Source organism: Acipenser ruthenus, chromosome 31 (genome assembly GCF_902713425.1).
Source record: "Acipenser ruthenus chromosome 31, fAciRut3.2 maternal haplotype, whole genome shotgun sequence".
Classification (NCBI taxonomy): Eukaryota; Metazoa; Chordata; class Actinopteri; order Acipenseriformes; family Acipenseridae; genus Acipenser; species Acipenser ruthenus.
In genome coordinates this window covers 7885609-7911500 of record NC_081219.1, presented here as the reverse complement: position 1 = coordinate 7911500, position 25892 = coordinate 7885609, and the positions used below count along the sequence as shown (strand labels likewise).

At 41.3% G+C, this 25892-nt stretch overlaps 1 protein-coding gene across 1 annotated transcript in view; it reads left to right on the top strand.

Moving 5' to 3' along the window:
* LOC131702898 (ADAMTS-like protein 2) overlaps positions 1-21759 on the top strand; it is a 76310-nt gene extending 54551 nt beyond the window's left edge. Inside the window, exons 11-19 of the mRNA XM_059005353.1 lie at positions 2168-2543; positions 12216-12319; positions 13213-13339; positions 15796-16009; positions 16129-16284; positions 17188-17358; positions 17582-17758; positions 19620-19764; positions 20724-21759. Of these exons, the coding sequence (XP_058861336.1) occupies positions 2168-2543; positions 12216-12319; positions 13213-13339; positions 15796-16009; positions 16129-16284; positions 17188-17358; positions 17582-17758; positions 19620-19764; positions 20724-20842 (1589 nt within the window). The 3' untranslated portion in view covers positions 20843-21759. The remainder of the gene's footprint in view (positions 1-2167; positions 2544-12215; positions 12320-13212; positions 13340-15795; positions 16010-16128; positions 16285-17187; positions 17359-17581; positions 17759-19619; positions 19765-20723) is intronic.
* The last annotated feature ends 4133 nt before the right edge of the window (positions 21760-25892 follow it).

Sequence of the window (25892 nt, the reverse complement as noted above, 5' to 3'; positions counted from 1 at the left end):
CCTGCACATGCACTTACCACTTACCACTTTGCCAGACGTGATGTCAGACACGGGACATGGATCGCAATGCACTGGCGGAGCTGCTGGAGGCGCTGGACAGCAGACGGGATGCAGAGGAGAGAAAGAGAGAGGAGCTCTACACTGCGCTCATTGAAAAAGTAGGGCTGGCACATTTCATGACACCAGCCCCTACAGGAACACCAGCAATGTCGGCACCGAAGGCTCGGACAATGAAGATGATGGCAGAGGATGACTGCAGAGGATGACCCAGAGGCGTACCTGGTTGCATTTGAGAGGATGGCTACCACGGCGTCATGGCCGCGGGAGATCTGGGCAAGCCAACTGGGACCCTGCCTGATCAGGGAGGCTCAGGCAGCCTACCAGGCTATGAGCGACCTCAACGCCGCCAGTTACGACCTGGTCAAGCTGGCCATTTTCCGCCGCCTCAACATTACGGCAGAGACCTACCGGGTACGGTTCAGGGAGTACCGAAGATCCCCGGAGACACGCCCCAGGGTGGTTGCGGAGGGGTTGTGTGACCACATGGTACACTGGCTGACCCCCGAGAAGAAAACCAACCTGCAAATGGGGGAAGCAGTGGTTGTGGAGCAGTTCTGCCATGTAGTCGGCGCCAATACCCAGGCCTGGATACGGTGCCACAACCCAACACCCTGGAAGCCGCTGTGAAACTGGCCGAGGATTTCGAGGACTCCCTAGTCTCCGCCCGGACCGGGATACTGTCGGTTCCCGACCTTCGGAACAGCCGACCCTTATCTTTCTCGCCTCCTCCATCACCACCACCATCAGTCCCGGGACCCAGACCTCCGAGACCGCCGAACCCAATGGCCCCCTTGCCTCCTCTTCATGGAGACCAAGGTTGGCCTCCAGCTGGGGTAGAGATGCTGCCCCTGCCCCGTTGCCATACCAGCATCGGGACAGATATTTAACCACTGCTCCCTCTGTCCCCCCAACTTGTTTTAGGTGCAACCAACAGGGACATCTGGCCAGGTCATGCCCCGCTGCCATGGAGTGTGACGTAGCCGCGTGTAATTGGGCACCTGAGATAGGTAAGCGCGTGGAAAATGGTCGGGAGGGGCCTTGTATGATTAATGTGGTTTTAGGCAATGTGAAAACCCACACATTAGTGGACACAGGATGTGAGCAAACCTTAATTAGAACAGCTCTCTTGGGCGGTGTGTCATGGCAGCCACGAGGTCAGGTGGCCATCTCCTGTATCCATGGAGACATGGCGGCTTTCCCCACGCTAAAAGTATACTTATCGGTAAGACCGATAAAACGTCACCTGGTAGTAGGGGTGACAGAAAGGTTGCAACGTCCAGTTATTCTGTGCTGAGACTGGCCAAAATTCAAATAATTAATGCAAATAATGGCAGTCTCAGCCGAACACGTAAACGTGGCAGAAAAAAAGAAAAAGGAACGAATTGGTGATGTGTTTCCTTTTCAAGCTGAAATGCTTTCTCCTATTTTCCATCCTAGAAAAACAAATAAAGAGATGATGATGAATATGCAGCCTGAACAAGGAGATAAGTTGGTCAGTGAAGGTGACTGCTGAGCCTGAATAACAGCTAACACGATTCCGGAGCTGTCGCCTTGGGCCAGCACAAAGCCGGAACAGCACTTCACCACTGTCACGAAATAAACTGTATCACCCACCACGAGCACTACTGCACGCACCCAGGACTGGTGACCGTGTTAGTATATTGGGGGAGGATATTTGTGTTTATTATTTGGGACTGCAACCCTGTTGTTATTTACTCCGTGCTCTACACATTGTTGTGTATTGCCGGGGATTATTATTTGGTCACCAGACCTGGATAAAAATAAAACCTGTTCCAAACCGCATTATAAATCTCTGTGTGTTTCATTATTGCACTGCATCACCCCTGCACATGCACGTACCACTTACCACTTTCCCACAGACAGTAACAACACTATTCTTTACAATGCGTTACCATGCTTTATTACACTTAGCTATGCTTTTAGTATGGGAAACTTTTATAAGGGTTAAGGAGTGTAACCCCTGTAGTAATAGAGGTATGTATCATTTGAATTGTGGTACAAGACCAGTAGCACAGCATAGTGTTTATCATGACATTGGCTTGGGGAGCCCAGCCTCTGCAACTTACTTTCCTTTCTCAAATTTCAGAACTGAACGCCAGCAGACCGAACAGCGTGGGAGATCACATCTTCACTTCTGTCGCTATAGTTTCCAAGTCAGCCTCAGAGGAACTGGTGCCGGATTCTGAAAATCTGATCCGGAACAGTCTGCTGGGGGGTGCGGTCGGCTCAGAGGAGCTGGTGGTGAACATGACGACAAACCGGCTGTTTGCTAAGGGGGAGCCGCTCTACTCCACTGAGGTGGGCCGTCTGGACCCCGACTATGACAGCAGCGAGCACACTGCCCCCCTCAGCTTGAACGGGACAGTGCAGCTGGCTGTGACCCGGCGCATTAACGGCACAGGAGGCTTTTTGTTTTCAAACCGATCCGGAAACCCCATGAGCAATCGCACACACAAAGCCAGGTAGGAAAACCCTTCAAATGTATTCATCTACCCATGACAGTGTGGCTCACTGGTTTATATTTGTCAGTCTGGCACATATACAGCCAAATATTGTAAATGTGTTTTCGAACTATGGCGGCCACTCGCTATCTCACCATTCTATAATTTACTAATTTGATTATTTCAATGTTAGGCCATGTTGGATTTAAATTGTACAGTATTGCTTTTACCTGTATAACAGCCCTTCAGTAATTTACTTTTTTCAATACTTGAGTTTTTTTTATATGAAAGTGAAGATACCAAAATAAAGTGGGATCACTGCATAGGACCTATAAAAGAAGATGACTTTAGATACTGAATGCTGTCAATAGGATTGGGCATCATGGGCAGCAAATATCTTTTTTAATTGTTCTGGAAGGCTATTCCTGTTTTTTGGGGCAGACATCTGCAGTCAAATCTACTCTTCAGAATGCCCAATGGCAGGGGTTCAAGAACATTCAGATGTGGTTTCTGTCCAGGCAAGGATAGATGGAGATTATGTTTGTGCAGTTGAAATCTGTACACACTTCAGTTGAAATCTGCACACACTTCAGTTGCTGCTGTTAGTGCTCTGAGATCACAGTGTAAAGTCTATTACATCTGCTGTCTTACTCATAAAAACTGATTTGCAACAGGTAGATTTACATTTTCATGCCCTCCTCCTGTATTTGCATATCTCATATCTTTGTTTTGTGACCTGCATATCGCAATTTCCATTGTGACTTTAGTACATCATTACATCCCATGTATCAAAAACAGTTTTATTGTAACTACCACCACAATGATAAAATATCCACAAAACAAAGGATGGTAATGGTTTTATAATAAAAAAAATATTACTGTAAGTATTGTCTAACCAAGGACTTTTGGGTTCTGGCCCACACTGGCAGGTGTGATCCGATATGACAGACAAAATAAACTCCCTGACCCTTTGGGCTTTACCACAGATGTGATTAATGGGGTGCGTCAGGAGTAAATTGTCAGACACCCAGACACCCCAAAAAATGATAATGGGCAAGTCATTGAAATATTGTATTACTGTACACACTGAGAGGTAATGAAAAGCGGACAGAGTCCCCGGTGACATCTTGTTTCACTTTCCAGCGCAGTCTGTTTTATAATTCCTGGATAAGGTTTCTTGCCAAGTAGAATTACAGTACAGTAGGTACTGGGCTCACAGAGCAGAGCTATACATACTGGATATTGCCAAATCCAGCAAACGCTGTGGTAGAAAATGCAAACTGAACAATTAAAGAGTTTATGGATCCGTCAGTAGTACTCCTTGGATATGAGGCTGTTAAAGGGTCATATAGATCCTATTTATCTTACCTGGATTATGCTCCTTGGTAGGCCCTTTGTAAATGTTTGTACAGCCCCTAGTGATCATTATACAAGTTTATCATGGTAAATTTGCTCAGTAATTTTGCAGATTTCCCATGGTAATAGTATGCCTATGCCAGGTGCCCAAATACTGTAATAAATCACTTTTTATACTATTTCCATACAGGCTCTATAGACTTACCTTAATGTGTCTTCAAGTGGGACTGACTGCTGGACTAACTAACCCACCTCCTGGGGTTGTATTGAGTCTGCATTTATTACTGCCAGTCATTTAACCAGCATTAGCATGTGCAAACAAACTAAGACACATAAAAAAAATAGTGATTGATTGATTGCGTATGTGTCATGCATGTAAAGATGTGCTTTACACATGCACAGATCAAAGAACTGCACTGCAGAGTCAACTCCAACTTTAGTGTGTCTGAAGACAAACAAAACTGCATCAAACCTGGGATTTATTTCCAATGTGAACAGAACAGGGAGCAAAGCCGCATTAGCTACTCTTGGACCTGACTTGTGGATTCATTTTGGATTAAGTCTGTCATGAGGAATGTGTAAACATTTTTAAATGTTGCTATACCCTTTTAACTTTCTCCTTCATCGTGTACCAGGCAGTGTTGTGTGACACACTACCATTACAGATTCTCACCTTTGTCATGAGATGAGATGAAGTTAAAAACTCTATAATCACAAATGCAGACAAGCCTGTCTCTTTTGCATAGTGGTTAAGGTGCTCACTTGATATATGTGTTGTTGTCAGTTCATGTCCAGCCTCAGCCCTGTTACAGACTCACTAAAATGTAAAAATCGAATAAATAAATGAATGTTAACAACATATAAGAAGCCAGGCACAGCCATTATGGTGCAATTCCCTTGGCCCCCTCATAAGGAATAATGATTGTGCTGTACAGAGGTTTGTAGAGGGATGAAGAGGAGTCTTGTAGACAAGGATGCTCCCTGTCTTCCAGAGCCTTCCACTCATCCAAAAACAACACATAGCTGAAGAAGGAGCCTCACTGCTGCACAGCCTTTACTATCCTCTGTGGGGGAGGACTATCCTTGGAAACAGGGATAGGTAGAGCCACCTCACTTATAACTAAATACCCCTGTTTCTATAGACTACTTTATTATGTTTATATGAGACCTTTTATCAGAAAAATGGTCCTGAGCAAACATATGCTATTTGGACTGCCTACTGTAATATCCAGAATGCTGTACACAATGCCACATGGGGTACAAAGTGTTGGGGTGTTTATGATGCGATTCCCAGAGATTAGCCTATACTCAGTGAGATTTTTAAACAGTGACAATTACTGTAGGTAACCAGTAGACTTTCCATTGCTTGTTTGCATTTTTTTTGGCTTTCAATTTCAATTATTTCAGATAGCTGCCCTTGATTACATTTTATAGAAGTATCGGGAAACTCATTTAACAAAAAGCTCAACGTTCAATTTTTTTGTTGGGATTTTATTTACATCGTCTTTGTTCATGAATTGACACTTAAGAGGTTTGTTTGTGTCTCTCGTGCTCATTGATGAAACAGGGGCAGAATTTCTAATAATGTTTAAATGATTTTGTTCAGCAGGTCATTGATCTATCTCAGCTCAGCGACTGGAATTTGCTTGAGGTTCATGTTACGTTTTTTAAACATTACGAGACATTTGAAGATTGCTGAGAGTGGAAGCAGCCAAGCTGATGTTTAGTGGGTTTGCATTCCATTATGTTTATAATTCATGTTGGGATTCAGAGCAGTCATTTGGCTTGTCTTTATTGTTTTAAAACTGAGTTTCCTTCCCAGCACTGCCAGAACAAATAAAATAAACCTGGGATTTTAAGGAGGAAGGTGGAAGGAGTCCACGGCAGCTTTTGTGTTGGAGTTGTCTGGATGGAATAAACAGTTTGGTGGTCACTCTGACTTTCATTGGTCACAATTTAAAATAGGTGCCCGTTTATAATGAATATAAGAAAGTTTATACCTTATAAGGTAATAGTGTAAGAAATATTAATTTAATGAAGCATTAGTTTAATCTTTTGTCTACTTGACTGCAGTGTAAAAGAATGTATGAGTGTTTAACATTACCTTATAAGCTCATGTTGAAGATTTCAGCTCTATAGGTAAAATATTCAGACTGTTTCTGCTTTCTGAGCTTTAACAGATTTTGATAGCGTCATGGTGGAAAGCTGTAAGAAAACATATGTCTTTCTAGCTAAAACTACCTTTGTGGAATGTAAACATTGTCTGATTTCTGAAACACTAGAGGACATACAAGACTAAACTATGGGAAAATGTTGTATATAGACATCAAGGAACTATATCTTTGTGTAAAATTGATCAGGAGGTTAGTACAGTATTCATAAATATGGAATATGTCAAAAGGGGACTATTCCACAAACAAAATAAGATCTAGATGATTAAAAAGGAGTGCTTACCAAGGTTTTAAAATCCATCTGCCTCAATGGATTTTAAAACCTTGTTAAGCTTCAATTGTTCAAAGACAACAATGTAGAAGAAATATGTGCATCCTAGTTTCAAACTATTACCTGTCTTGTAGCTTGGTTTAACTCCAACGGTAAAGCTTTGAAAAGGAAAAATCTGCATATCCTGAAATAAAGTCTAAAAAAACTATAACAAAAGAAACAAAATATCTACAACAAAAATGGATAACAGTGAGAATTCTGCTAATGCACATAAAGACCCATTTTAGTGTTTGAAACTGTCTGTATAACGTTTTAAATCAATTGGATAGACCCCAAGAGATGCATGCATTCAAGTTGCTGTAAATGTGTAAACTCTATTGTATGAAATTACATTTGAAAAGGGGGTTCCAGCTTACTTGTTAAAAGCACAACCGCATAGTGTGCAGAGCGAGTCATACAGTCAGGGGAGTGCAGGTTCATACAGTCAGGGGAGTGCAGCTTCATACAGTCAGGGGAGTGCAGGTTCATACAGTCAGGGGAGTGCAGCTTCATACAGTCAGGGGAGTGCAGGTTCATACAGTCAGGGGAGTGCAGCTTCATACAGTCAGGGGAGTGCAGGTTCATACAGTCAGGGGAGTGCAGCTTCATACAGTCAGGGGAGTGCAGGTTCATACAGTCAGGGGAGTGCAGCTTCATACAGTCAGGGGAGTGCAGGTTCATACAGTCAGGGGAGTGCAGGTTCATACAGTCAGGGGAGTGCAGGTTCATACAGTCAGGGGAGTGCAGCTTCATACAGTCAGGGGAGTGCAGGTTCATACAGTCAGGGGAGTGCAGCTTCATACAGTCAGGGGAGTGCAGCTTCATACAGTCAGGGGAGTGCAGGTTCATACAGTCAGGGGAGTGCAGCTTCATACAGTCAGGGGAGTGCAGCTTCATACAGTCAGGGGAGTGCAGCTTCATACAGTCAGGGGAGTGCAGCTTCATACAGTCAGGGGAGTACAGGTTCATACAGTCAGGGGAGTGCAGGTTCATACAGTCAGGGGAGTGCAGGTTCATACAGTCAGGGGAGTGCAGGTTCATACAGTCAGGGGAGTGCAGCTTCATACAGTCAGGGGAGTGCAGCTTCATACAGTCAGGGGAGTGCAGCTTCATACAGTCAGGGGAGTGCAGCTTCATACAGTCAGGGGAGTGCAGCTTCATATAGTCAGGGGAGTGCAGGTTCATACAGTCAGGGGAGTGCAGCTTCATACAGTCAGGGGAGTGCAGGTTCATACAGTCAGGGGAGTGCAGGTTCATACAGTCAGGGGAGTGCAGCTTCATACAGTCAGGGGAGTGCAGCTTCATACAGTCAGGGGAGTGCAGCTTCATACAGTCAGGGGAGTGCAGCTTCATACAGTCAGGGGAGTGCAGCTTCATACAGTCAGGGGAGTGCAGCTTCATACAGTCAGGGGAGTGCAGCTTCATACAGTCAGGGGAGTGCAGCTTCATACAGTCAGGGGAGTGCAGGTTCATACAGTCAGGGGAGTGCAGCTTCATACAGTCAGGGGAGTGCAGCTTCATACAGTCAGGGGAGTGCAGCTTCATACAGTCAGGGGAGTGCAGCTTCATACAGTCAGGGGAGTGCAGCTTCATACAGTCAGGGGAGTGCAGGTTCATACAGTCAGGGGAGTGCAGATTCGAATCCTGGCTGTGCTAGTCTTGACAGTCTTCCCTGGGGATTCCAGAGGAAGCAGCGGATTGGCTCCATCGCCACAGTGGTTTAGGGTGTTAAAACCAGCAGGGACTTTTTCTCCTCATTGTGAAACAGTGGAATCTACTGGCCAGGTGCATAGTGAGCTCAAGCTGACACCTGCATGACTGGCCTTTGTCCTCCAGAGGGCAGTAGCTTGCTGACATCTGCTTTCAAGTTCCTGGGTGTAAAAAAGCAGTTGGCTTGGTTGTGGGATGGGAGGAACGCCCACTGACATTCTCCTGAGATGTAATGAGGAATGGCAGGGTAAATCACAAATCTGCTCATTAATAGCGTATTCCTACATGTGTTACTGTATATAGAGCATTCACTAAACTGATACATGCATATTGTATGTAAAACACATATAAATCCATGTGGACAAATAGGGTTCTATCACACATCATCTAATATTCATTGTTTTAAAATAAGTAGCGGAATTTATTGAAAAAAGTAACATTTTCAAAAACGTTGATAAGCCGCTACAAAATGTTACGTTCAAACTTCCCTTTCCCATAATGAGCGGTTATATTGAGACTTGTTTGTGTCTATGATCACTAGAAAACATTTGCTAATTTAAATGAATTAGAGTTTATGAAAAAAAAAAACGCCTTAATACACCCCTGTGCCACACTACCACAAGGAGGACCGTGGTGGTGGCGCATTATAAAGCCTGATCTTTTCTTCTTGAGAACTGTAGGAGTGCTGGTGGTGGTGGTGGGGATGAAGGATTCAGTAGAATTAGGGCCTTAAATACTTGGCTGGCTGGTTGGTCTGTGCAAGAAGGGCTGGGATTTATAAACAACTGGGATTGCTTTTGGAAAATAAATAGATATTATTGGAAAGATGGACTGCACCTAAATAGGTCAGGGGCAAGCAGGCTAGCTGATAACATCAAACATCACCTTGCAGGGTATTTTAACTAGGAACTGGGGAGAGGAGGGAATCTAAAGAGGTGTGTAAAATTCAGGTTAAAGTATCCTGCCATTCCCGCTACATGTTGAGTAAACACAGAGGTGTACAGTAACCTTCGTCACATTCCTATTACCCCTGCTCAATCACATGCTCTTGATTAGACCAATTTATACCTAGGTTTATTTAATGTCATGTCTCTGTTTAATAAGGCTCCGTTAATTAATGATTTTATTCAGGATTACAACATTGATATTCTCTCTTTAACTGAAATTTGGCTTGGACCGAATAACCGAATATTTCCCTGATTGAGGCTTCTCCACCTAACTATTCGTTCTTCCAGAAGCTCGCTCTACTGTGCGGGGAGGTGGACTTGCTACTGTTTTCCGTAGTGAACTTAGAATCAAACAGGAAATTGTTGAAGGTTATTCATCTTTTGAAGTTTTATCCTTGACATTAAACAGTCCTTACCTGTTCATATTGTAATTATTTATCGATCGCCTCAGTCAAACCCGCTATTTCTGACTGAATTTGGGGATCTGCTATCTATATTGACAGTCAGATATGATAGGATTCTTTTATTGGGTGATTAACCTTCATGTTGACATTAATTCTGATTCTAACTCATTGGGATTTTTGAGGATACTGGAGTCCTTAGATTATATCCTGCATGTCAAAGGTCCTACGCATAATCGTGGCCATACTTTAGATATGGTAATTTCTCATGGTTTAGCTGTTAAGAATGTTATAACCCTAGATCTATTTCTGATCATCTTGCCATTCTTTTTGAGATTAATCTGCCAGTATCTACAAAGACTGTGGACCGTACATTTAAATCCCAGGTAATTAATTCTTCAACTGCTGTTAAGCTTTCTGATGTCTTGAGCTCATTACCACTCTCTGAGTCTTCATCAGTAGATGAGCTGGTTAATACCTACAACACCACCTTGACTGCTATCTTAGATACTGTAGCGCCAATCAAAACTTGGAGAGTGTCTTTAAAAAAAGCTCACTGTGGTTTAATGACACAACTCGTAAGATGAAATATGAGGGAGATGGCAGGAATCTAAACTGCATGTTCATTACATCGTATGGAAGGGCCACTTGGTTAAATATAGGAAGGCTCTGGTATTGGCTAGATCATCAGATTATTCTAATTTAATTGAAACAAATAACAATCCCTAGATTTCTTTTTGCTACCCTAGATTAATTAATCCTTCCCCTAATAGTCTTACCCTTGACATTGGCTCCTCTCACAGCAGCAATGACTTCTTACATTTCTTTAAAAATAAAATACTAGACATATACTGGAGCTTTTTCTTTGATTACCTTACAGGAAGAGACAGAGCTAGTTCGACATATGAGATTTACTACATGTTCTAGATCCTATTCCTACAAAACTATTAAAAGATCATCTTGGTTTTATTAATACCCATATTTTAAAAATTATAAATGGTTCACTTTCCTCTGTTATAGTTCCCTCAGTACTTAAGGTAGCTGTGGTAAAGCCTATGCTTAAGAAACTCAATTTGGACCCTAAAGTCCTCAATAACTATTGGCCAATCTCCAACCTACCATTCTTACATAAGCTTCTATAGAGAGTTGTTGTAATTCATTTACAAAAGTCTATTACAATTGCAATTCAATTACAAAACTCTTAATGGTATATTTGAGGAGTTTCAGTCTGGTTTTCGTGCTGCACATAGTATTGAGACGGCCCTTGTCAGAGTTGTGAATGATCTGCTGATAAGCTCTGACTCAGGCTTTCCATCAGTATTAATTCTTCTTGATCTAATAGCTGCCTTTGATACTGTAGACCATTCCATCCTACTGAATCGTCTTGAAAGCACAGTAGGACTCTCTGGCCTTGTCCTATCCTGGTTCAAATCTTATCTTTCTGATTTCGGTTTCAGTTCGTCTCTATTGGGGAGGTAAAATCGGCATTATTGGAAGTTGTCTGTGGTGTTCCACAGGGCTCCATTCTAGGTCCCTTGCTGTTTTCATTATATATGCTACCGTTAGGTGACATTATGCGCAGACACGGAGTGAACTTCCATTGCTATGCTGATGATACCCAGCTATATTTGTCCCTAAAGCCATGAATTTCTTTGCCTGGGTGTTATTAGCTACTTGCCTTACAGACATCAAGCATTGGATGTCACAGAATTTTCTAATGTTGAATTCAGATAAAACAGAGGTTATGCTAGTGGGATCACAGAACCAATAAAAGGAAATGTGGGATTACATGTGCTCGACCCTTGCAGTCTCTCATCAAAACTTAAACTAGAAATTAAGAGTTTGAGGGTCATCTTTGACTCATATTAGGGAAGTTACTAAAGTATCTTTTTACCATTTAAGAAATATAGCCAAACTTAGACCAATTATTTCCATATGTGATGCCGAAAGACTAATGCATGCCTTTGTTTCATCTAGAATTGATTATTGTTAAGTACTTCTCTCTGGTGTCCCAAAACGTGTGGTATCCAGCTTGCAGCTTGTTCAGAATTTTGACTAAAACCAGAAAAAGTGAACATATTACCCCTGTTTTGGCCTCTTTACATGGGCTCCCTGTGCAGTATAGAAGTGATTTTAAGATTCTGCTGTTAACTTACAAGGCGCTGAATGGATTAGCACCTAGTTATTTGCAGGCATTACTGACCGCATATCTTCCAAACTCTGAGATCACAGGATGCGGGGCTGCTGGTTATTCCTAGGTAAACAAAAGCAACACAGGAGGTAGGGCTGCAATGTAAGTACTTGCCCAAACTGTTATACTAGGTCTACTGGACATGTGCAGCAGCTTTACTGTAAGCATTACAATCTTAAAAGGAGTTGATAATACAGAGAGCGGTGAGGGTATGGAATGGATATACAGGGAGTGGATTACCACAAGGATGACTTATTAATCAATCCTAATAAATATTAATTTCCCATTGCTCAGTTTATTGCCTGTCACCTAATCATTTTGTGTCTGTATAATTGTGGTGAGAAGTGTGTGTTGCGTGTGAGTTTGTTAGTGCGAGGGTTGCGTGTCTGCCTGTACTGGGAAACATTTGGCTCTGTCCCCACTCCCCCACCCCCCACCCCTCCACTCCAAGATTTTTCTCATGATTTCTCATTAGTTTTCTGATTCAGTTTCAAAACATTTCTCTGACAGCAGACAGCGCCTTTACAATTTCCCTGCTTTGTTTCCTCTGATAAGCAGTAACTCTGTATGATCGAATTATCATCATTTCCTCTCTTTGGTTTGACAGAAACCGTCTTAAGTTGCCGCGGAAAGGCCAGGGAATGAGTGCGGCGGACATGTATAGATGGAAGCTGTCCTCACAGGAGCCCTGCAGCTCCACCTGTGCTATAGGTTTGTATCTTACACGGGTGGGTGTTCCAAAGAGGATTTATTTTTAATATTTCAATGGCCAGCGTATAGCAGTGATGTCACAATCGCAGTTTAACCCATAAAAGAATCAAAAAGGCTTAATTAAATCGGTCATAATGAGGGAATGGTTACTGTAGGCTTTAAAATGAGTAGGCACAGTTAACCCTCACCAATACTTTAAGTGCAGAGCTGAAAACAGGACCAGATGACACAGCTGGACATTAAATGGAGACAGATTTAGGACAGACGGTAGGAGACACTTCTTTACACAGATAGTGTGAGGGTGTGGAATGGGTATTTTAAGATCAATCAGTACTTGAGCTGAGCTGCCTCCTCTTGTTCGTAAATGTGCTTATGTTCTTATATACAGAAGAGCAGTTAGCTGTTAGTTAGTTGGTGATGAGAAGCAAAGTTTAAAAAAAAACAAAATAACATTAAAATATTCAAACATTACAATAGAAAACACTTATAATAGACTCGTGACAGGATTTCAGAACCAACAGCTTGTGGAGACAAACAACACAGTAAAACAGCTTGCAAATAACCTCAAGACATTTACCTAAAATAATCTAAAAAGATAAAAACTGTATAGGCAGTGTCTCAACAAGCATACAATTGTAAACGTTCTGGGAGAACCTCAGGTGCTAAAACTGAGCTACAGCCCTCCCATGCGGAGCTTGGCCCTGGATTCTTTGATTTAGGATGCACACAGGAGAAATTCACAAGACAAGGACCGCCAGTCAGTGACACACACGTAGACCATGGTGGTCTCTTTTAGGTAACGCTGCATATGACTTGAATGTCACATTTAGGCTTCCTTTGACTTGCTAGTCCATGGTATGTGAAACATGACTCCTTCGCTTTGCTGATAACAGGGGTGGCAGCTTCCTACGCCATGTGTGTGCGTTACGATGGGACCGAGGTAGACGAGACGTACTGTGATTCCCTGACCCGGCCAGAGCCTGTCCATGACTTCTGTATTGGGAGAGAATGCCAGCCCAGGTAAGGGGAGCTACACACCAGCGCAATCAGAACCTCTTTAACAGAACACAAGAAAGATGTACTGTCTTCATATACCATTTATATGTACTTATTCAGTATCAATGAATTTGTACAAACAAAAGTAGAATAAATATCTACTTCCTCTTCTATCTACTTCTTCTTTATGGCACAATCTATTTAGGGAAGAGCACAGGATTCAATACTAAAGGTCTTTAATTCACATGTTCTCTCTTCATAACATTTGCGTGTTTGCACCCTCTTTCTCTCTTACAACTCTCACAAATAAATGTCCACTATTTTGGTCTAAGATATGGGCACTTTATACCCCAGTGTATGGACTAATCATGTAATTGTCTCTAATGGACAAATGACCTGATGGACTGACGTGTCAGTGACATATACCTGAAAACACCCAACCAATATGCATCTAAGAAAAATATTAGATTGAGTGAAAGTATATTAACCAGCAGTGAAACAACAGCAAGTAATGTGACCCTGTAACTTATACACACCCACACTGGTTACCTGGAAGTCTGCCTCCTAAAGGAAACTGCAATCTCTGTGATATAAATGCGTTGGGCTATACTCTGTTTCTAACAAGCTCTAACAAAGTTTGCCACTGTTAATTTGCACAGTATTTTGCCAGTTTTCCAATGCTTTGCCCATGGTTATACTTTGCATTTTGCAGATTACCATGGCTTACCATGTTTTGTTTTATTGACTTGGCTTTAGCATACCTCTCTGTGCTTTACAATACTTACTAATGCTTGTCCACACTTTCACTATGCTTTATTACACTTTGATATGCTTTGACTATGGTAAACTTTTAGAAAGGTGTGATTTACCACTACATTTGATGTTTTTACCATGCCATACCATACCACAAGGATCACCGATTGTCATCTTACAGTATCGAGCAAAAAATATTTTCCTACCTTCAACATCATTTACTCCCAGACCTGCCTTTGCCCCTGTTCCAGATCCTCTTGAATAGGGTGTGATTGTAATGTTTGATTCACTGCCACAATGTGCCCTCTTGACTTGAAGGGCAACACATGACGTCTGACTGTCATGTGTTAACATTGTATTACATGACCTCTAGTGGTTAAATATTGCAAGAACATTTTTAAAGGTTGAATAAATAGTGTACAAATTAAATAACTCACTCACCTATGTATCATTCTTTTTTTTTGGTTTCATGGTTCATAGCTGTATTTTCTCTGTTAAAGACCTTTAAACCTTGCTTCTAGTTAGTTCCTCACAAGGGCTTTTTTCATCATCAATGTGAGGCTAAAGGTTAGAGAGAGACGATTTTATTATAAGTATCACCTTTTAATAATTGGTTATTGAAACCATGGCGATAAATACTTCTTAAAGTCAATTCTGAGTATGAGTATGAGTAATCTGCATTCTGTACACCTCAGTAGCCATTGTCTGGTGATCCAGGCCAGCAAGATCACCATTTTGTAAAAATATTATTTAGTAAATTTTCTCTGTTATAGCTTTTATTTAAACGGGGACCAAAAATTGAAATATTGTAACCATTGGAAACAAGTCAACCAACATCATCGAACACATTGGTTTAATTTCAGAAAGGCTGACTTTAGAGGAATAAGACAGAGCCTGCAGAACACAGACTGGGCTAAGATACTAAGGTGGCTGGACAAAGTTCAGGGATTTATTGGCTATCCTGGATCCATTTAATTTAATTAAGTACAGAGAAAATAAGAGGAACAGTTGCTGCAGTGGTTTAATATGTGCATCAAGTAAGCCATTGGAAAAAAAGTAGCTTTAACATCAATATAGGGAAAGATTAAAAAAAAAAAGATATTAGACATACAAACAGAACTATAGTATTGCAACAGACATCAAACTAAACGTTCTTCAATACCACAACAGTAAAATAACAGCAAAGGAAGAAGTGAAGAGACAGCAGGGGAACCATAGAAGAAGATAATAAGGTAATAACAGTAGTGAATTTTAGTGAGTACTTTATACAGGGTTTCTCCAGGGAAGACGCCCCCGGTTACAGACAGTCGGCATGTGCTCTGTGTCTTTGAAGAAGTTATGTGAGGAGAGATGCAAAAAGAGCTTATGAAATCATATATATGGACTTTCAAAAGACCTTCCACAAAGTGCCACATGAAAGACTAATCCTCAAGCTTGTATTGATTGGAATCCAATGTGGTACAAGTATGTGGATTTATAACTGGTTAGCAGAGAGTATGTGTAAGCGGAGTGACTTGTAGCTGGGGCCGTGTACTTACTTATCTATACAAAAGACCTAGACAAGGGGAAAACTAATAGCTTGATACATTTGCAGATGATTGAAACCGGGGGAGGGGGATGTAGGCCCCATTCAGAATTGTGCTCAGAAGGGTGAGATGAAATGTTTCGTTTTGGTTACATGCTAGCTTCAGTGTGTTGATGAAGGCCCCTGTGCTCCCTGGCTGTAGATGGGAGGCGAGCAGTTGGAGCGAGTGTTCACGGACCTGCGGAGAGGGCTTTCAGTTTCGGATGGTGCGCTGCTGGAAGATGCTGTCGCCCGGCCTGGACAGCTCGGTGTACAGTGAACTGTGTGAGCAGGCAGAGCTGGAGCGGCCCTCCGACCGACGCGCCTGCAAGAACCCAGCCTGCGGGCCACAGTGGGAGGTGGCAGAGTGGTCTGAGGTGAGACAGTAACACTCACCCAAGAAAATGCATTCATAAATATATATGTATATATATATAATAATTAACAGCCTGTTATAATGGGTGTGCTCCGTCTTAATGCTGTTCCCTGTGTTTAGTGCCCTGCGAAGTGTGGAGAGAGAGGCACTGTGACCCGGGAAGTCAGGTGCTCAGAGGATGAAGGGTCATGTGATGCGTCGAGCCGGCAGCCAGATGCCAAAAACTGCACGGGGCCCCCTTGTGACCGGCAGTGGACTGTCTCCGAGTGGGGGCCAGTGAGTAAAGCTGGAGTGCAGGGGATACCCCTGCAGCAGCACTGAGGGCTGAAGAATAGCAAAGCTGCGTTTGTTTTAACAGAAAACTGCTTCAGGGATATTATGGTGCTTATAGAAAACGCTAGGCAGAAAGTACACCTTGATATCCTGAGGCTTGTAGAGAAACACCTTTTCCACATCAACAGGCTATAGAAATGCTGTTAAGAGATAGGGCTCCAGGTTTGTCTCCCCAGCTGCTGTACAAAACTAAGCAATGAGTCAGAATTCCCATTCTAAACATGACATTTGAGATGTGAGTATGAGGTCAGACTTTCTCTGTTGTGTATTTCTGAGTTAAAATATTAAAATGTACAGGTACATGACTGATCTCTTCATCCAATAACATACACGTCTGGACAGAGACCAATCGAGTCTTTTGGCAAAGAGATTTCAGTTTTTAAAAATATAATCTGGGCATGTGCAGCTTGTTCAAATAAGCAGTTCACAATTAGGAACACTGTATGAAAACTAATTGCTAACAGTGACAATGTCATGACCAACATTATATATATATATATATATAATTAAAGTTGTATTAAAAATATATTTCTTTGAGAAATGAAGGCTCCCGTCCATCAAAAAGTGCTGTATTTACCTGTAAAAAAAGCAGAGTGAGCTTGCTGACTGGGCGAATAGCTGCTTCACCGCCCTCTGTTCTCTGTTATTTTAATATATAGTTAAATAAGAATAATTTAACAGTATATCTCATTTTAATGTGATGTCACTTCCATCTAATACAAACTGTCTGAAACAAGCCATATGATATATCTGCTGTCTGTATCGCATCAATCTTAGTGCCGACTACAGTCCGTGCTCTCACAGCTCTGTTTCCCTGTGTGTGTGTGTGTGTGTGTGTGTGTTTAGTGCTCAGGCTCCTGTGGCCAGGGGAAGATGATCCGTCATGTTTACTGTAAGACAGCAGATGGCAGGGTGGTGCCAGAGTCCCAGTGTAGTCTGGAGAACAAGCCTCTGGCCATCCATCCCTGTGGGGAGAAGGACTGCCCTGCAAACTGGCTGGCACAGGACTGGGAGAGGGTGAGTATTGAGAGCACTGAGAGCTGGAGACTACAAGGGACTTCCACTTTATTATAGGCCCCAGCTCCTTGAAATCCTATTTTGATTTATAAAAATCTATTTGAATGGATACATGAACTAAGGGGATGATGCGGGGTTGTACATAATGCTACATGTCAATCATCAACATTTAGAAGCAGTCACAGAATGCCAGGGTGGAAACGTGTATTCGTGTTTCCCTTAGTGCAACACCACCTGTGGGCGTGGAGTGAAGAGGCGTGTTGTTCTGTGCATGGGGATCGCGAAGGGCAAAACCAAGCACTACGGAGCAGAGGACTGCGATGTCACCAAAAAGCCTGCTGAGGAGAGCACCTGCTTCGAGAGACCCTGCTTCAAATGGTACACCACCCCCTGGTCTGAGGTGAGGAGACACGTGCACAACAGGGTCATTGATTCTCAAGTGGGGCAAATACAATACAATACACATGTACACAGTGCTCTCATGACAAGGGATCACAATTCAAATGAAAAGATCTGGTTGTAATCAGTTCCAACTATGATAAATCACACTCAAACAAATACATGTTTCATTCAATCTGAAAAGATTCAATTAAAGAGAAATGTTGGACATCTATTTGATTTAGAGAGTTTGGTATCATATGGATACTTGGATTTGTAGAACCTTGGTGTATTTCAGGGGGCTGGAGCTGGGGCTCCTCCCTTGTGTCACCCCACTAAAATACCTGTCAGTCACCCTATTTAAACTGTAGCCAGCTCCCTAATTCTTGTCTTGCTTCTCAGTTTCCTCCATCCTCCCTTCCTCCTCCACTTTGGTGCGTCACCTCTCAACGGTCCTCTCTGGGGGCAAGTGAAGGTCACTTCCCAACCTGAGAGGGAGACCTTGGTTTGTCCTCCTATCTTTCCTTAGTTTCCCCTTGGGGAAAGTCCTCGCTTCTCGGACTTGGAGGTCAATCGGTTCGGCCTCACCTCAGCGAGGGCGGTTATCCGAGTAGTCAAACCCCTATTCTGTTACTAAAGTCACACGCCCTTAATCTTTATTCTAGTAGCCCCTTTACGCAGGCATGGTTCCTGTCTTGTAAAAAATATATAACCTAATTTAATTCTAATCAATAACAAGACTTTTATTAAGTATAATCAGACAAGAGGCTGGTTTCCACACACATCTGAAAGAGGAATGACTTTCTTTCTCCGAGGCAGTAAGAGAAAACTAATTCTGTCCCTGTAGTTGTGACACAGGTGTTTTAGCTCAGCCCAGCATTTTAATTTCCTTTCATTAGCTCAGCCCCCAAGAATGGCATCAGGCCTTCAGCTCCATCTGCTGGGACCTAATGGAAGAGGATAATTCTCTTGTGCACAGGGGCATTTATGTTGTGAACCTCAGTAGTTCAGGATGACCTGAATTATAAATAATCAAATTCACATATATAACCACCAATGGTTAGTTATGGTTTCTCACTGTTCATTTCTGCTCTACCCACACAGAATTAGCATGTTTTTATTTACCTTACTCTGAAATCACTAACTTGTTCTGCTTGAGCTGTTTGGCTGAAGACTGATTCAATATTTTTTGGAGCAGCCATAATATTGAAGTGGTAATATTCAATTGTTCTGCAGTGGAAAGTGAACGTGTACACAGTTCATTGCAGAAATACAGCAGTTTGTTTTTGTGAGGCAGGCTTCACTAATCTTAAAACTGTGATGCCTAGAAAAGTGCATTGGGGTGCTAGTAGCTACACATGAAAGGGGTGGCTGTTGCCCGGTCAACAGTGGATAAATTAAATGGTGAAGGTGAAGGTTTGATATATAAAAACCCTACTGTGCTTTTCACAGCAAGGCTCAAGTCAAGACACCTGTACTGCACTATGAGCAGGCCTCAGAGCAGAGCTCCACACCAGAGTCTGTGTGCTGCCCCTGTTGATCCTCCTCACGGCTGCTAGATTCAGTTCTCTGGCCAATAGCTTTTGCGTCCTGACTTGAGAGTGACAAAACCAGCAAACAAAGCAAAACAGAGGATTAATTTACCTGCCACAAATATGCATGTCCAACAAACCCCTCCAGCTGGCCCAGGGATTACGCTGCAGGTCAGACCAGTTACACGGGTCACTCAGTTCTACAGGGGCCACTCCCCCAGGACTGCTACAGTACTTTAGAAATATAATATATTATAAGAGGGGCTGCCTATATTCCTAATGCTTTCCTGCAGTCTCAAGAATACTATGTACAGTAATGTGACTCTTTGACTGTATTCACTCTCTGTACAGTGCACGAAGACCTGTGGAGTGGGAGTGCGACTGAGGGATGTCAAGTGTTATCAGGGCAGGGAGATAGTCAGAGGGTGCGACCCGCTCACAAAGCCTGTCGCCAAGCAAGCCTGTGACCTCCAGCCCTGTCCCACCAAACCACCAGGTAGGGACCGGAATCTTCCTCAAATACATCAACACATTGTTCAAGGGATGCTTTAAAGGGAAATACATTTTCTGAATATTTCATTTCTTATTATTATATTTGATATAATTATAATTATATCATTATAATTATAATGATATAATTCTCTATTGCTATTTCTGCATTTTTTTAAACCAGGATTAATAACTAATGTCCTTGTTCAACCATGTGGGCTGCTCCTGAAAAAATTCCCAAAAGCTGCATTTATGACGATGTGTGTGTGTGTGTTTTCTGTTTTTAATAACCACAAGGGGTGTGCAGCTGCCATTTCAGCCCCCTCTGCTAGTAAATGGAAAATGTTAGTGGTCATTCTAAAACCACCTCACTTCAGAAATGCATCAGTCTTTTCAGAAAGAAGCAGAAATGACAACAGGATAATAAACTGGTAAAATGAGAACATGATATCCCTTTAACTGTGATATACGATAGTGCTCATGATTGGTAATGTAGGGAATACTCAACTTGTAGATACTGTATGATAGGTTAAAACAAAACTTTCAAAAGTGAGACTGGAACAGGAACATGGTTTCTTAATCAGGGAACCCATTCCATACCCTCGCCACTCTCTGTGTGAAGCGGGTAGGAGACACCTTCACACAGTGGTGAAGGTACGGAAGTGGTCATCTAGTCACGTTGATGCTGAATCACTTAAGATCCAAATTGACAAAGTTTTGAGGTCTGTCAGCTACTAGGAATCAGATGAACATTAATGGGACTCCTCTTGTTCGTACATTTTCTTATGTTCTTAAGATGTCTGCAAAAAAAGATAATGTTGTCATAACTGCAAACACAATCCAGGATGACCAACACAATAGTGATTAAAAAGAAACAATATTTGGACAAAATGCACAGCTCTGTTATAATATGTTTTTATGATCTTGAAATCCAGATATTAATCTGATTTCTATCCTGTTTCTCAGATGAGAACTGCCAGGACCAGCCCAGCACAAACTGCTCCTTGGCTCTGAAGGTGAATCTGTGTGGGCACTGGTACTACAGTAAGGCCTGTTGCCGGTCTTGTCGAGCTACGCTGTCTTAACGCAGCCTGGGGGTGGGGGTGGGGTTGAGGTGAAGGCAGGGATGAAGGAGCCTTCGTCTATCCACCTGAAATGGACCTCTCATTGGGTGTGTTCACAACGCTGCTGCACAGTACCGGTAAACAGTTTTAGCTCTTGACGTGTTCATCCAGCATCCCCTCCAAAGGGTGTCAACACTGAACGAGTCGTGAGGTCTGGAATGTGGAAATCACTTTACACACACCCTCACCAGCTGCAAGACCAGCCTGACCAGGTGCTCTTGTTCCTCCAGACTCCAGATCAGTGGTGAGGGACTATGGTGCTGACCTGGAGGGCTAGGGAACAGTGTGTTTATATGGGGTTGCCGTCTACACCGAACTCTGATCATGTTGTCCCTAACTAAAAGGTGCCACTCAGCACTAATACTAATGTAACTAAAGCCAGTAGTCACGATCAATAACTACTACATTTAATACTTATAAGTATTGAGTAGAAGTGGATAAATAGTACAGCACATTTACTAATATATAAGTAATTCAAGTAGTACTCGCATACAATATAGTCTGGTTAGTACTATGCATGGTTTATTAAGCATCCCTGTAAGGGGAGCTTATTTGTTTTTGTAAATCCACCATTTTTTTAAACAGGACATATCTCAGACTCCATTTGAGATACAGACGCATGTTTTCAGGGATACATAAAGACAGAATACTTGACAAAACCATTGCCATATTGAGTTCATGACTTGCAAGCATTTTTGCCAAAGAATTTAGGGGATATTTGACCAATCGCATACTGTACATTCAGTACTCAATATATACTATACATATTTTCTTAGGTACAATTAATTTAAGCAGTAGAAATGTACCAACTAATCAGAAAATAAATAGTACCCTTTGGTAAGAGATGAGTGGTTCTTTGTGCATTTTTTATTGCGACATGGCCAGCGAGCAAGCAAGCAAGCACATACAAACGTGTCATAACATTATCAGTCAGAAAAACGAGAAGACCACAAAGTATTTTAAAATTAAACAATGAGTTGCGAACAGATTATTTCAATTGTTAGCATGAAACTGGCCTTTTTCACAACACTTTAAGGAATGTTTAAGGGCAGTGTTTTGAAGTGCTTAAAAAAACAATAAAGTTAAAAACATTCCATAAGGTTGCTGTCAAATTTGAATAAACTAATAAACGCTCTCAAACAGTTGATTTAATTGATCAAAATGGGCTTTAAAAAAACAGTCCTCAAGAAAACATTCCTTAAAACAGTTTTATGAGTAATGCCTAAAATTAAGCTGGTGTAAATGAATATTGGTTCCACCAAATATTTGTTCCCCCAGGGAAACGAACATTTGTTCCCCCAGGGAAACGAACATTTGTTCCCCCAGGGAAATGAACATTTGTGCCCCCCCTATATGCATGTTTGTTACTTACCTTGTTTTTATGTAAATGATGCCTGTATAATTCTAGTAAATGGGAGCAATGTTTATGTATTATTGTAGGTGAGATGACCTGTCAGAGAGGACTGGATGGTACAAGTTTAGGGTTAGGGAAAGTGGTCTTAAAATGAAGGTTTTAGTTGAAAATGCATAGATATAGACTTGTATGCAAAGAAAGATTATTTTGTCACAAATATGAAGTGTTTCAAAGTTCCCCAGTTGCCATTCTGGGGTATTTTTTAAAGTTGTAAATGGCAGCTGGAAAAGGTCTTTTAATGGCCTTTAACTGGAAATGAGTTGGTGTATCCCCCCAGGTTAGAATTATTGCTCCGAAAATCCAATTATAGAAGAGCAGGGTTAGGAATATTTGGGAGGTGGAGGTTAGATTCTGGCCCAGTTTACATTTCATATTATTATATATATATATTTTTCTGATTCCATCCGCAGTGTACTGTCCAATCTGCAACGAGACACTGCCCAAGGGTAAAAATACGTGTCATGTATTTGTATAATTCCCATTTCTAAATCCTTTCCTCAACAGTCCTCCATTTTGCCTACCATTTTTTTTTCCAGTCCAAGGTTTAGCACATGCTTTTAGAGTCCATTAATTAGAGACGCTTATTAGCCTCTCACCAAGTATGTTAGTAGGACTGATTTTTGCCAGCTTGAAAAACCTTTTGAAGGAAACAAATGGGACCAGTTTAATTAGTGACTGTATGAGTTTCATAAAAAAGTAAATAACCACGCCCTACACCATATGCACAGTGTATGTACTGTACTGAAGTTTAACATATGGATAGAAGCTTTATATATGCCATGTTTTTGACATACATACTGACAGATTTACAGCTAGGCGAAACAACTCATTTAAAAACTTTAAAAGATGAATTATCTTCCTTTGCACACTGGTGTTTAAGACTATTGTTTTCATCACTGTTGTATTCCCTGTACACCTAAACCTATACAGTAGCTAGTCATACTGGTCAAGCACGTACACATTGGGGAGTGGTTTGTGAATTCAAGTCTACAGTCATACTGGTCACACATATTAGCATCCAGGCATCGTTTAGGAATTCAAGTCTCTCATCCCAAGGATATAGCTGATTAAATCAAATATTTATTAATAAACACACTCAAATAGTAAAAGGCTGTAACTGCACCATCCTGTGATCCACAGCAGGGATATTGTTCCGCACCCCTCTCTCCTTCCACTGGGGGTGACAGCGAGCCATATGTGGGAAACACCATCACTCATAAACAAAGTGGCTTTCGGTGACAACTGCTGATTGGCCCTCATTCAAAACGACAATGTGTTGCAGGCTGGGATAGGCACTCTACAAGACACACTCTTAGAGCACTGTCTCTTCCAATTAAAAACAGCCACCATCACAAAAGCACACTTTCCTTAACTGAATCCGAGTGAACACCAAGGGCATCTCTTCCCATTTAACCCAGACACAAATTTCATTAGATGTTTATAGACATTCCATGCAAAATAAATTATACATCTTTATGCTGTTCTAGACTTAAATTGTTGTGTATGTTATTAAATGTAGTTGCAATTTCAATGTTATCCTAACCTTCTGTGTTTATGTTTTATGTGTACATGAAAAGTATCGATATAATATATATATATATATATATATATATATTAAATTGTGATAAATACGTTTGTATTTTAATAAATGTATTTATGTGGATATGAATAATGTATATACTTTTTTGGAAAACCATCAAGACTATTTACTGTTAAGGTGTTAAGATGTTAAAAAGTTTATGCATCTATAAAAACCACATTATCCATAGACACCAACCCATCGACATTAGCATCTTTTTTCTCATACACCCAACAAAGTTACAAAACCAGAAATTGTTCTGTATTTTAGAATTTGAATTGCTGTTTTACCTTGTGACAACAATGATTTGGAGTAAAAAGCTTTGAGAATCTATAGAAATTATTAAGGGAAAAAATGTATTTACTGTCCAACATAACTTCCAATTGAGAATAGTCCTATCAAGACCAAGGATCTCTTGTTTCTGGTGTGCTTTAGAGCTCATCACTCCTCCAGGTTAGCTCAGGCAGGACAACAATAGAAACTCGAGTCCCAGGAAGACTTTGGGCTAGAGTCTCAAAACTATTAACTCCAAGTCGTCATTAACTCAATTTTAATAAAGTCAAAATGCACTCAATACCAAACCTGAAAAAAAAAACCCTCAGATATTTAAGGTATAGGCGTATAGTAGTCTCAAGTTGTGTCCTGTTCATTTTAGAACTGTACATGGTGTTTTTTCCTTTCAGACAAAAATTGCGTTAATGACGATATGTAGTAAATAGCTTTGATAATTTAGCCGTTTGTCCCCAAGCAGCATGTCGGCAGTAAGAGGCAGATTGCACCCATACAATGGTCTGCATGACACAAAACAGAAACAAATGCATTGAGTTGCAAGCCTATAACTTTACAGATATTTTGCTGGATCCCTGGGGCACCCTTATGCAAAATGGTGTCATTTTGTCATCTCGTTCTACAGAACGTCTACAGAACTTTTTTAAATGCCTTATCTACAGCAGTAAAATCATGAAACTGTGGACACTACATTATCATCAATATACTGGAAGTGCAAGAAAATCTTGTGTGCCGGACCTAGCTCCATCTGGGTATTTTGATGTCAGTGCCCTGCATATACTGAGTCCTTCTTTTGTGTTCTATATTTAAAAGTCGAGCTGTCACATAGTAGTAAGCACCTACATCATCTCTGATGGCGTTTACATGCACAATGTTGTTGCCGTACTTTTCAGGAAAAGCGTTGCTATGCTGTTCTGATTTATGAAAAAAAGTCATCCGTACCAATGCAGATTACTTAATTCATAGTAATGTAGGGGCGGGGATATGTAAATGTCCATGTCTGCCTAGTAATTAGAAAAAGAACAACTCTGAATATCGTGAGGAGAACTTCATGCATTGAAGAGAAAAGAACGAACTTGTTGTCGCGCACATTTCGAATTATCACGCATTACTTGTTTGTGTCTCGTTACCTTTCTAACACACGCACACAAAAGTATATAAAATAAAACTCTACTAAGTACAAGTTTTACGACTTAAAAAATTGATATGCGTAACATCTGGAAGTTTTATTTAATTAAAGGAGTCTATAAATGTATGTGGAAAATGGGAACACGGGGGGTTACACTGCGGTACAATAGAAAACAGTATGATCTTTAAGTCTTTATTTAACACGATACGGTACATTTATGTTGTTTGTTAACTATATCTATTACTTATTACACAACATGCCAATTGGTGCTAACAATTTATTCCAGTTCTGTGCGGTGGAAGATGACGTGGAGCTCTGTTGTTCCTGGGGCATCTTAAAAGAATTACAGTTTGAAAATACGACTACTACTACTACAATAATAATAATAATAATACTACTACTACTACTAATAATAATAATATGAGGCTAAAAGTTCAATTAGTTGTGCTTAACCACATGCATTTATACAAACATACAAGGCTATACGAGAGGTTTACATTTGCAGCGTATTTTGCGTTCTTTCTTGTCTGTGTGTGTGTGTGTTGGGGGGGGGGGGGGGGGGGGGGGGGGGGGGTTGGTACGGCGTGAGATTCGTCCAGTT